The following is a 13,128-nucleotide window of genomic DNA, read 5'->3' as shown; positions in this document are numbered from 1 at the left end:
ATGCAGCAATAGCAAGAAAAGGGCTACATCCTTTTCGTCGGATAAAACATAAATACTTTTATTGTTGATCTTCAATTACGAAGAAATAGCATTCCCTTGCCAAGATTCGAACATTGACTATTAGGCCCAAATTGTAACAACCATGATAGCATTATTAAAGAAACAAAATTGCAGATAAAAGACAAAGGCAGTGGAAATGAGACTATAGAATTTAGGAAGTCTTGGATCAAACTCATAAACCCAATGGCCTGTGTAATGGATCAGAACCTAAAGGAGTTGTAAATCGATGCTTTCCTCCTGCTTGTCCAAAAGTTGTCTGCTTTATCATTGTGTCCTTTGATTTAAGCTTGGAGAAAGGATTAGTTCTAAGGAAAGGTATGGAGTTGAAAACAATTAGGGGGCTTCTCACTTCATATAAACCTTCCATATCTCTCCAAGATATGGAACTTGAGATTATGGGGTGCTGAGAAATTACTCCTCCTTTTACCTTCACAACAAAAGACTTCGTCTCTCCCACTTCTGTAAAGGAAAGGGTGCTTGGCTCAACTGAGATTTGAAGCATGGATGGAGCAGTCACATATGAATTATAGGTTGAATTTGGATGCCCAACATTAGTAACTGTCCTAGTGAAGGATGCATTAATTAGCTTTCCATCTTCTAGGCTTAGTGCCATGGATGGATAATTCAAGTCCCGTACATTCCCTTGGCCATTGTTAGTGCAGGTTGTAGTGTTGTCTCCACTTATAAGCCTTACTAATGTCGAATTGTATCCTTGGTTGCAAAGGAAGTCGACGTAATCCTGCTCCCCGGCATCATAGACCAAACCAGGATCTTTCGCCCGAACTGGGTCGATATGGCCGGAACCATATGCAAATTCAGCATCTTCATTTCTCTTGGGACACATTATTGAAGCTAAAAAGAAATTAACACAAAAACAAGAAATTAGAAGGCTTCTTAGTTATAGAACTAGTATTCAGGCATGGGTCTGATCAGTTATGTTCACTATTGCAACACAGTATCCCAAGTTCGAATCCTACCTCTCAACATTCCAAAAAGAAAAAAAATAAATAAAAAATAAATAGTTATAGTAGTACTCAATAGACATTGAATCACAGAGGGCTAAGAGAAATGTTCACCAATACAGAATAGATTATATTAGGCCCATGGTCTCAAAGAACCTGTACATACCCGACTTGAACCTCAACAAAATCCACCTCGCTTCAAACTTCAATCAACATGTATTTGTACCTTATAGAGATAAGATGTTATGGTGACTTGGATATAATGCCTTATTTTTGTAGTTTTTCTGGTTTTCAAAAATCAGCGCACAACTTGAAATTGCGCCCTACGGCGCGACTTGAAGTTGTGCCCTATTTTTTATGGTTTTCAAAGACCCCCTTACAAGGTGCTACTGGGAACCGCAACTCATGGCACAACTTGAAGTTGCACCCCCTTTCGGGGCGCCACTTGGAATCGCGCCCCAAGGTGCAATTTGAAGTCGCTCCTTATTTCTTATGGCTTTCAAAAGAATCCCTTACAAGGCACTACTTAGTATCACACCCCATGGCACGAGTTGAAGTTACGCCCTCTTTCAGGGCGCCACTTAGAATCACGTCCCAAGGCGTGATTTAAAGTCGAGCCCTATTCTTTATGGCTTTCAAAAGAACCCATTTGAAGTCATGCCTTATTTGTGACAACACACCCAGAATGCGGCGCCACTTGAAATAGCACCCCAGGGCGCGACTTCAAATTGTGCCTTAGTTGGGCCAAACGATGGCGCGATTCGAAATAACGCCACGGCCAATCAGCTAGCCATTAGGATACATGTCATCATTTCCACCACCTACAACATATGTAGCGCCACTCTAGTGCCCACATTCTACATGCAGGCCAACATGTTCAAAATAGGGCACCAATTGAAATAGTGCCCCAGGGTGCGACTTCAAATTGTGCCCTATTTTGGGCCAAACGATATTGTGATTTGAAATAGCACCACGGCTAGTCAGCTACTTCAACTTGGTCCCGAACCTCTCGGCTCTCTTTCGAGGAGCTACAGACCCTACCTAAAAATTTTCACACACATAGAAATATGCAACACTTACATGAGCACACATATGTGCCCCCACGCGTGCACACACAGAGAGGTATCATGTTGTACCTGTAGTCATGAGAGCAGATTTAATGGCTGAACCGGACCATGTGGGGTGAAAGGATTTGATATAGGCAGCAGCACCAGTAACATGAGGGCAAGACATGGAGGTCCCCGATCGCACATTGTAGTCCACAGGTCTATAGTCCTCTCGGTAAACGGTAGCTGGGACTGGGGGTGCCCATGCACCTAATATAACATTTCCAGGGGCAGCTATATCCGGCTACCATGTCCCAACAGAATTAGCACACAATGTCCTAATTTCGTTAGAAGTGTTTCTGAATTAAAAAAAAAAAAAAAAGCTTTCAAATTGTTTCTGAATAAAAATGAATTTTCTCTAAATGAACAGCAATTGATGCCTTTGATTTTTTTTCTTAATAATTTTTAATGTTGATTTCACAAGTGCATGGTCGCTCCTAATGTGGCAGTTCACAGGTTTAAGGAAAATTGCACAATACTTTTTTGACAACCGAGCCCTTATGGGCTCAGCCGAGTACCACCAAGTTGTTTGTACAATTTGGTGGTAGTAAAAAATTTCTAAAAAATAGAAAATGTAGGAATGATCTAACATTTTTTTATGCATCATTATTATGTCTTTGATGAAGATTTTTTTTTTATTATTGTAAATCCTTATTTTTATATATTTACCTTTTTTTGGAGTTTTTAAAGGAAATGGTTTGTATAAGGTTGCAACCTTAAACAATCAAAGTAAAGTGCACCTCTAAATTTATTCTCTATGAGTAAAACTCGCTCTAAGAGAAATTTTCGGGTTCCAATTTTTTTTGGGAAACCTATCAACTAGCGTAGAAGAGGAAGAAAGAAAACATACTCGATTCTCAATCTTGATGTGCCCAAAAACACAATCACAAGACTAAGAGGTCCAATTATGGAGAGTGAGATTTCAATTTCAATTCAAAATCCTCTCCTTTTTTTTTTTTTTTTTTTTTGGAAGTAATGATCCGGTGATTGTTAGGTAGATCCCAAAATTTCATATCAAAAAGCTCCTCACAAGTAGCTTTTCTATATGAGGGAATAGTGTATAGTGCTCACATAGGAGCATAGTATACACACTCATATAGATACAAGATGCAAGTACCTTGAGAATCAGGAAAACAGTATAGCACACCACCCCCCCCCTCACATAGGAGCATAGTATATACACTCTACCTTGAGAATCAGGAAACGAGTATTGCACCCCCCCACGCACGCACCTTAATCACTATGTTGTGCTTTCTATTCTCATTAACCACCCCATACTTTCAATAAACTAACTGCTAAACTATTCGGCACCCACCCTAATCACTATGTTGTAATTTCTATTCTCATTAACACCACCCCATACTTTCAATAAACTAACTTCTAAACCATTCGGCAAAAATTGATAGGGTCTTTCTTTCCCACTAAATTACTCAAAAAAACAAAAAGTACCTTGAGAATATCGAGAGAAATGGCATTCGGTCCTCTCAAAGAGTAGGATGTGACCACTGGAGCTGCAACATCCTTCCATGCGTCACTATATAATATGGTCGCAGTGGGATTGCTAAAAAAAATAAAGGAAAAGCAAAAATTAGAAAAGGTGGAATGCATCCTTGCCCTTTCAATTAGAAAAAATGCAACACGGAGTGTACAGTAAAACAAATGCAACAAGAAGAGTACATTATATTTCATGCAGAAGTAGTATTGTACTCTCAACCATCCATTGTAAACAATGATGGTTGAGACGAACCAGTGCTTCATTCAAATCCATCAATGTGTAGATAGTTATTCCCAACCGCCCATTCTTAATGACTAATAGTCATTGAAGCAGCATCAGTTAACCTGTTTCCATGTTGCATGTAGCAGGGTGCATTTATTATGCAATTTGCAGCGATTTAAATGTTGAAATGATGAATTTTTTTAACCAATTTAACAGTTTCTAGAAGTCCATGTAGAAATGAGTACCCTCTTAAAAATCTATTTTTGAGAAGGGTTTTTTTACCTAATTTTTAAAGACATATGATCTCTAACATGGAGATCATGAATATGAAAAAAAAAATCTAACAATTAAAAATTAAAAATAACAGTTTTATAAAAAAAATATTTGGACTGTTAGTTTCAACTGTTTTTAGATGGTCTCCCATTTGCATACATCTTTAAAATGGATGTTTTATACCTCAAAGGATGCAAATGCAAAAATGCATCCCCAACTCATGAAACAATTTTCCTCATATTAATGAGTACTTATAATGAGTGATATGTTAAATGAGTACCATGAGTTTATAAAAATTACTTTATAATAAGTGAAATAAAAATACAAGCGAAATGCACCATGTGTCAGGAAAGGGGCTGGTCGTGATGGTAGCACCTCCTACCTAATTACCGGATTGTGGTTTCCAATCCTACGAACACAACCCGTTGGCATCTTTCAAAAAAAAAAAAAAAAAGGTAGAGCCTATCTTACCCACTGAATTACCCAAAAAAACAAAAATACAATGTGTTTCTTGCTCACTCTAGTGTGTTGTACAGTGTGATTATGTTATTGTATCATTGCCCTGAAAATTGCTAGAAAAGAGAGAGGGTTCAGTTATAGATAGTTACTCAGAGGATTGTATGTAGTCCAGAATTAGCTTGGCATCAGAGGGGGGAACTGCAGCTGCGGGAATAGGGTAAGTGTAGGATTCATCAGGACTGTAATCGAGCATAATGGTTCCTACGCCTCCAGCCATAAGAATTGCAGAAGTGTCCCACCACATATCGCATAATACAATCTTCCCCTGCACTTTGTTTTCATCCAAGCTATTCGGTGGGTTTTCAAAGAAGCTATTTCGAAAACATAAACTGCAGAGAGAATTTTGCCGTGGTGAGCAATGCAAGAAATGTATGTGGGATGCACCAAAATAGAAAATTTATAGGTACAAAATAAACAGAGAGAGAGAGAGAGATTTGAGAAGTTACTAGAGATAAAATAATGAGAGAGAGAGAGTGATGTAGTTGAGATGTTCGCTCGATCATCTGGAGGATCACGATCGGAAGAAGAAGAAAGGGCTTGTTTAAATTTTTTTTTTAGTCTTAATTTTTCTGTGAATCTTTTTTTCAACTGCGTCAGAGAAAGAAAACAATTAAGTTCAATTTTGAGTTTGGAGTGGTGTAGGGAAAGAATAAGGAAAGAGTGGAACAATTCTTAATAAGATTGCAATAGATGCTACATCCTGAGTTCAAGTCTTACAATTGAATTACTCAATTGAGATTTTAAAAAAAAAGAAAAAAAGATTCAAATCCTGTTAAACTACTCAATTGGGGAAAGAAGAACAAGAAAAAGAGTTCTGCTGCATCAAAATTTTACCTGGCTGCTCTTTTTGAGCTTCCTGCTGATACATTTACTGCATCACCTCCATATATCAATGGAAAGGTAGTCCCATTCATGTTAAATGAATTAATGGAGTGCCCCTGTCACCAGAAAACCATTTGTCCCAATTAAAATTTTTGGAAGCCGAAAAATAAAAGGGACAATATGCTATGCTAGTACTTGGGCTTCCTATAATTTGCTAGCACCTTCCCAACCATCCATGACAACCGAGAGGGGTGGCAATGGGTCATCCTGGCCCTAAAAAACTAGGGTCTGGGCCTCCCAAAAGCTGGGCAGCCACACCTTGAGGGTAGGGCTGGGGCCGGGGCATGGTCAGCCCAATCAGCACCGCCCTAAAAAACTATGGCTTGGGCCATAAAATGTGGCCTGAGGGTTGGGCCTAGGCCACGGCCAGCGCGGTTCGGCCCGGTTTGGCACTTTTTTTCTTTATTTTTCCATTTATTTATTATTTTTTAGTGGATCAAAAGTCGCTCTCTCTATGTCTGTTTGCCACACAGTCACTTAAAAAAACATTATTTATAAGGTGCGGTTTGTATAGAGCTGAGGCTCTAAACAATCAAAGTAAACCACACTGTCAAATAGTGTCAAGAAATGTGGTTGCAATACTGGAAATTATAGAACCAATAGCAGCTTCTCTCTTTGCAAAGGGATGCCAAAAGCATCGATATCAAGAAGGCGGAGCTTTCATCCTGAGCTTCTCATCGATATGAGCATCTAGGATTCTGATAGGGAATCTCTTTGTAGGGAGGGGAAAAGAACATATGTTTGTGGTTTCCTTATCTTTGTTCTGGTTAGAGTATTAATAGAAGACAAGTAAAAGAAAGTAGGAAAGTCCATGGATATAATGGATATCTTACAATAAACACCAAGCCATTTCCAAGAACCACTTGAGTGGCGAATCGTCGGTCGATCGTGCTGGCGGCTACGCTTAAGGACCACGGAGCAACGCTGCTCACAAATGTTGAAAAAGGCGAAACATTACCCCCCGAGGTTGAGGTCAAAATTCCCTTCTTCATAGCATGAAATGATCCGATGGCAACCACATCTTTGAGGTATTCGGTAGGGAACGCGTTGCTAATAGAAATTGAAATAATATCAACTCCATCTGCAATTGCATCATCAAATGCTGCTAAAATGTCACTTGTTTGGCACCCCCACAGCCATGACCATGACCAGCAGACTTTGTAAACAGCAATCCTCGCACCAGGTGCACCGCCACGAGCGGTGCCTTGAGCTAAGCCATAATAAGAAGCATTCTCTACATTACGGCCGGCCGCAACTGAAGTAGTGTGGGTGCCATGGCCCAAGCTGTCTCTAGCAGATTCGTAGTCCCGAGGCTCATACCATTGGTACGCGTTGTAATATCGTGCTCCAATTATTTTACTGCAGTTCCATAAATGGTGCAAGTAACAGTACTCAACAATCTTTCACCTCTCTTTCATTTTTCAGTAAATTTGCCAAATTACATCAAACACAATCTCAGGCAGGGAGTGTTTAATTGGTGAAACTTTTTGGGAGTGGGAGACCCAAGTTCTACAAAATGTCCACTTCGTGTTTGTTGCATAAGCATAGAAGTCATAACATGGAAGTGCACCTTTCCATGCTCAGTGTCCAAGGCCCCTTTTTTGGAAGGGTCAAGTTCCATGCTAAAGCATGGAGGCCGCCTCTTCAATGATTTGTGCAACCACAGCAAACATGCCCTTAGTAATTCAAACAATCTCTCCCTTTCATAAACACCTATACGTATGCTTGCATTCATGCATTGTGAAATGGAAGTATATATTGTCTGCCTCATTAATGTAATATAATATTAAAGGTGTATGATTTATTCATTATAAATGTAGGCAGAGTATGTACATCTCAAGTTCAATGCTAACCAATGCTACGTTTAAAATTCAATGTCTGCCACTCAACTGCAACAAAAAATAAAAAAATAAAAACATGATTCTTATTGGAGAAAGAATTATTTCTGAGGGGTGAAATGCACATTACTTGGTGCAGGTGAAGTTGTCCTTTGACTGGCAGGTCCCTTTGAATCTTTGGGGCGGAGGGGCAAAACCTTCATCACTGAAGCTCTTTGATTCCGGCCAGATTCCTGTCCAAAATTCGCCAACACTGTTTTCAGTGGCATAAACAATAACGGAAAATTTTGAGAAATGACAAGAGCAGTTAAACTTACAGCACTCAAAAGCTAGAAATTTTTTCGAAAGACTAGTTCTTGAACGGACCACCTACATTATGCTCCGTCAGGAGCATAGTTTATTTGTATTCCATCTGTTGGATGACCAACTTGAAAGGATTTTTTCTATATGAAATTTTGGCAACCAACTTCGAATCACTAGGTGATTATTCTCAAACAAAAAAAAAAATTTGAGTTTTCTAATACTTACATCTTACTTTCTAAAATTTGGACGGTTTCTATTCAATCTTGAGACATTATTTTATTCAAGTGCTTACGGGGTGCAATTAGGAAAGTTTTTCATCGAGGTTAATCTATGCGTTAAGGAGGTTAAATTCCCAAAATTTGGGTCCTAAAGCTAATCCTAGGTGAAGTTTTACCTGAGGGAGTAAATAAACAATATACTCCACAGAGAATAAAATATCTTTTGCCTTTTGATGATGATGTGCTAAGAGATAAATATTTCAAAGAAATTCAACAAATTGGAAATGTTTATAGATATACATATAGGGAGAGAGAGAGTTGGAAATTTCATGTGCAAGATATCATTAAAGGACTCAAATTATTTTACAAAATTATTAAAGAGCCCAAAAACAATCATATTTACAGCTACAGGGTAAATTGTTCAAAATTCCCAAATTACCCCCTTTCAAAGTTAAGAACCCACACAATAGGCCCAGTTCACTAACTTAGATCTGCTTTGTGGCCTAAGAAAAATTTAACATTTCACTAACTTAGATCTGCTTTGTGGCCTAAGAAAAAATTAACATGGTTATTTAGGTTAGTAATACAAAAGTTATTTAGGTTAGTAATACAAAACCACTAAATAGCAAAAATACCACTGATTGTTTAGGGTTAATAATATAGAACTCATTTTTCTTAATGAAGGTCATTGTTTTATGGGTGCAGTTGGCATACGGATGCATCCGTAGGTGTAGAGGTAAGGTGCACCTTCAAATTTTATCATGGTATATGATTTTGATGTAAAATGTTCTTAGGATTATCTCAAAATTTATTTTTATATCTAATTATAAAATTTTAAATTTCAAAATGGTTAAAATCAAGTAGATCTATAAATATATGAAAATATTGAAAACGGACGGCGTAGATAATATGTTGTAAAATGCACTATTTCTGAGGCTTAAAATCTTTTTATTTTTTCATAATCATACATCTCGATGTCGAGATGATCAATCAAAAGGTTTTTCAACATTAAAACTACCTTTTCCGATGGATTTTTGAAAAGCATCCGTAGTTCTACGTTATAAGGTCGCATCCTTATATAAACTTTTTTCTTGTTTTATTCCCAACCCTGCAAGGGGTGTTATTAGATTTTGGTTTAGTTATTTAAGTGGGTGAGTACCCTAGTTTGTCCAAGATTCCAGACATGGACGAGAATGGGGCAAAAGGGCCAAAAAAAAAAACAAAGAATATAAGTTTGAAGGCCCACCAACCAACCTGTATCGATCATCCCAATAATTACATCACTTTCACCATTTTCAGGGTAATGGTTGCTCTGAGATTGAGGGAAGCCCATAAAATCCCATGACCTTGTCGTTTGAAGCTGAACCGTCGTCTCAGGGAAGACCGCGGCCACACCATCCATTTCTAAAGTAATAAACCACAATCAATTATCTCTCTTCTTCGCTCTCCCTCTCTCTCAAAGACTTCTCTTTCAGCTCTTTCTCACACACATACACTTTACTTCCATCTCTCTTTCTCTCTCCTCTCTCTCTCTCTCTATCACACACATACACTTTACTTTCATCTCTTTCTCTCTCTCTCTCTCTCTCTCTCTCTCTCTCACCTGATACGATTTGGGCCTCTTCTTCGGAAAGCCTAGCTGCAAAACCATTAAAACTTCTTCCATAACTGTAAAATAAAGCCTCTTTGGCTGCATCCTTACTGCAAGGGTCCATTCAAACTATGCACATTTAGTAGAGCTCAAAACTTACACATTGAGAGAGAGAGAGAGAGAGAGAGAGAGAGAGAGAGATTTATAACCTTCCCAGCACACTCTCTAGCATGCCATGGTGTAATGTTGAGAGGGATAATTCTTGTCCCACAGGTCGCTCCCCCATATACACAATGTAAACCTTCATAGAAAGGGCAGAAAAAGAAGAATAAATGAAAATTAAAAAGGAATTGATATTTTCTTATTTTACTATTCCTTATCTCAAGTCCTTGACACCGAGGCGATCACATTTATAGAAAAGAATAGGAAAATTGTTTCATGCGGGCTGGACCGCTTTTCTACATATGTAGTCCAAAAATATAAAGCATCCATCTTAAAAATGGACGTAAATATGTGGTCTATCTAAAAACAATTGAAACTAACAGTCTAAATATTTTTTATTAGAATTATTATATCTAATTTATAAAATTTATTTATTTATTCATATTCATGATCTCCCTCTTAAAGATTACATATCCTTAAAGTCCAAAAATCCATCTCAAAAATATATTTATTAAGGAACCCGCATTTCTACATGTGCAGGTTTGGCTCGCATGCTAACCTCGTCCAAGAGAATAACAAGCAGCATTACTTCCAACTTTTCTAACAACATTTAACCAAGAGAATAACAAGCAGCATTACTTCCAACTTTTCTAACAAAATTTAAGATTGTAGTGCCTTTTCCCATGCGTAAAATTTAAATATGTCTATTTTGGTAAGAATATGCTCTTTATTTCCACTTTTCTTAATTTAAACACTTAATGGATGTCCTGCAATTATGGACATTAATGGGGCAGGTGGCCCAACCTTAAAAACCTTAAAAAACTAGGGTGTGGACCACCAAATTTATCTTGAGGGTAAGGACAGACTGGCCCAAGGCCAAGGCCACAACAAGGCCGGACCAGTTTAGCCTGCCAGCCCTCTTTTTTTTTTTTTCTTTTATCTAGCCCGGCCCAACCCTGATAGGGCTAGGCCTAGGCCTACACCAGGCTCGGTCATGGTACTATGGGGACCAGAGGTTACGTGGCCTATTGCCAGCCCTACCTACAATCTTATCACACTTATCAAACATAGCTTTACACTTACTCTCCCAGGCAAACGAGCACGTTTAGAAAGATTTTTTCAATGAAAATTTTTGGGATCCTCTTTAAAATCCAGATGAGTTTTTTCAAAAGAAAGATGAATTTTGAGCTCCTAAATGCTTGGATTCAATTTCACAAAAATCAAATAATCTCTATCCAATCCTAGAATATATATGTTCAAGTACTTAGAGTATGATTCTTTTTTAAAAAAAAAACAAGCTTTCTAGTTTGAGGAAGTTGCATCCTCAAGCTTTCTAGTTTGAGGAAATTGCATCCTCAAACTTTGGGGTCGCAAAAATACTCCCAATTGGGCTTTACCCGAGGGAACGAATGGATGTTGTGCTCCCTCAGGAGCATATAATCTATTGCTATTTTATGCCAAAAAAATAAGTGCCCTCTAGGTTTTTTATGTTGATCTAAAACTAGAAAATATGAGAGAGAGACATGCATTACCGGTTTTCCGACATCAAAAGGCGGATTAGCATAGCCCTTGATAGAGAAAAATGCAAAAACAAGGGCAAAGATGAGTCTGAATAAGGCCATTGTTAGTAACAATTTGTTAACCACAACCCAATATGTGAAGTGCCCATCTCAATATATACGTAAAAGAGAAAAACACTGTTTTTGAGATGAAGTGAAACAAGGTTACGATCAAACCAAAGTGCATATTTTGGAGCTTTAGAGACAGCAAAAGTATGCCTACTATCAAAACTCAAAAACTTAACGATGATAATGCGGAGGATCTAAGGGCCGGCCTCCACCAATTTAACCCTTCTTTTATGGTATAGATTTAAATAGGAGGCTTTTTCAATCAGCCCTTCATGATACTGCCGGCGTATTTCGATCTATATAGAGAGAGAGATCATTGAGCACTACTCAAAAGAATAGTACCAAGGAATAATTAGTTAAGGTGCATTCCTAAGTAGGTATGTTGATTCATTAAAGGGTGTGATTTCTATAATGTTGCAACCTTAAACAATCCAATTAAAGCGCACCTCCAAATTTTATCATAACATGTAATTTTGGTGTAAAAAATTCTTATAGATTTTTCGCAGTTCCTATAAATCTTAATGACACTTCCTATAGATCTTAAGGAAACTTCCTTATATATAGATCACTAGAATTTCTTGCTTCCTTAGAAAGTACCCTTAGAAAACACCCTTTCTCCTTCTATCTAAATACTAGAATACTTTTTTTCAATATTTAAAGAAAACCTGTAAGTGGTGATTTTGGCTACCATCAAATCTAGCAAATGACATATCACCCCCAATTTCACTTCTAACAATTAAAGAGGATTACGACCTTCTTGTACCTAAATAAGTGAACTAATTGGATATTCTTCTCCAAACAAAATGAAAGGAATATTCCTCAGGAAATCCTTGGAACTCAAGCCTATATAAATCCCCTTGATCCCCCTTAAAAAATAGTTAGAAATTCGTCCAAAAATCCTTAAAAAAATACTGAAAACCCAAAATCCCCTAAACCCTCTAGAAAATTAAAAAACAAAGCCTAAGAAATTAGAAAAAAATCTTAGAAAGCCAATGAAGAGGAATTTCATCCAAAATACCTAAAAAATAGGAAAAATCCAAAAACCTCTAAACAATTAAAGAAAAACCCTAAAGAGCCTTAGGCTAGAGATCTTAAACCTTGATCCTCTCAAAACTGCTCATCCTAGGAATAAGTTCTTCTGGATCCAAATCAAAACCTTGAAATCATGCTTCAAAAAAGTAAGAAAAGGCATCAAAAGGTGTAAATCAATCTAGGGTCCTGATACGGGCCCTAACTCCGGATTTCTCAGCTATGTCCTCTTTTTCTCTCCTTTATTTTTGTGTATTAATTTCTTCTTTGAGTTTACTATTTATTTTATTTTTTTGTAATTTTTTATTTTTAGATTTAGTTAAATTTTAGAAGATTTTTAAAGTCTATAAAGTGAACATGGGGCATGATATGTGTCGAGTGAAGCGCGTCCTGAATTGGTACGCCGATTAAGGCATGCTCCAAGTGGAGGGGTGAGGTGCCCCTAAGGAGTCAAGTGGTGAGCACAGGACATGACTAGTGCCTAGTGATGTGCACCTCGAGTTGGCGGTCCGACCGGATGGCTTAGTCAAAGTGAAGCAGCGAGGTACCCTTAAGAGGTCAAGTAGTTAGGTTGAGCACGAGGTACAGTCCATGCCAAGCAGGGCGCACTCGAAACCCAGGGTGGCTTGTTCAAAGCACAGTTAGGGCTAGGGCTCAAGTGATCCTCGAGTTTTTTTTTTTTTTTTTCCCGATAAGAAAATAAAAACCAGAAGTGCATGAAAGCAAAACAAACTGATCCAGACTATTAAAAAAAAGAACAAAAATATTTGCGGTCTCTAGGTGCCAGCGAGGGTACTAACAGAGTCAAAGCTAGTAGTAGCCTCGCTGGGGTCTTTTTCC

The 13,128-nt window shown here is 37.9% G+C and overlaps 1 protein-coding gene across 2 annotated transcripts; it reads right to left on the bottom strand.

Annotated features, from left to right (window-relative positions):
• Positions 1-31: 31 nt before the first annotated feature.
• Positions 32-11,292, bottom strand: LOC18441332 (subtilisin-like protease SBT4.3). 2 transcript variants are annotated; one of them, XM_088852001.1, is made up of 11 exons: positions 11,164-11,292; positions 9,679-9,770; positions 9,482-9,579; positions 9,133-9,282; positions 7,488-7,590; positions 6,353-6,878; positions 5,472-5,575; positions 4,727-4,966; positions 3,578-3,689; positions 2,159-2,372; positions 32-912 (listed from the first exon to the last, which is right to left on the bottom strand). In XM_088852001.1, exons 1-11 carry the CDS (start codon positions 11,251-11,253, stop codon positions 233-235), a joined length of 2,409 nt encoding a protein of 802 aa, XP_088708127.1. In that variant the 5' UTR covers positions 11,254-11,292; the 3' UTR covers positions 32-232. The 2 variants fall into 2 exon arrangements, with proteins under 2 accessions (XP_088708127.1, XP_088708128.1); XM_088852002.1 differs by lacking the exons at positions 6,353-6,878; positions 7,488-7,590; positions 9,133-9,282; ... (1 more) ...; positions 9,679-9,770; positions 11,164-11,292 and adding an exon at positions 5,681-5,833.
• Positions 11,293-13,128: the final 1,836 nt, after the last annotated feature.

The sequence above is a fragment of the Amborella trichopoda genome, chromosome 11 (assembly GCF_054954075.1).
Source record: "Amborella trichopoda isolate Santa Cruz 75 chromosome 11, AtrichopodaSantaCruz75HAP2 v2.0, whole genome shotgun sequence".
Lineage (NCBI taxonomy): Eukaryota > Viridiplantae > Streptophyta > Magnoliopsida > Amborellales > Amborellaceae > Amborella > Amborella trichopoda.
This window is presented reverse-complemented; position numbering and strand designations above follow the sequence as displayed.

Coding starts and splice junctions, on each gene's coding strand:
- LOC18441332 (XM_088852001.1), bottom strand. CDS start 11,253: ATGGCCTTATTCAGACTCATCTTTGCCCTTGTTTTTGCATTTTTCTCT. Junction 9,580..9,678: donor CTAGAGAGTGTGCTGGGAAG/GTTATAAATCTC, acceptor GGACCCTTGCAG/TAAGGATGCAGCCAAAGAGG. Junction 913..2,158: donor ATCTGCTCTCATGACTACAG/GTACAACATGAT, acceptor ATTTCTTTTTAG/CTTCAATAATGTGTCCCAAG.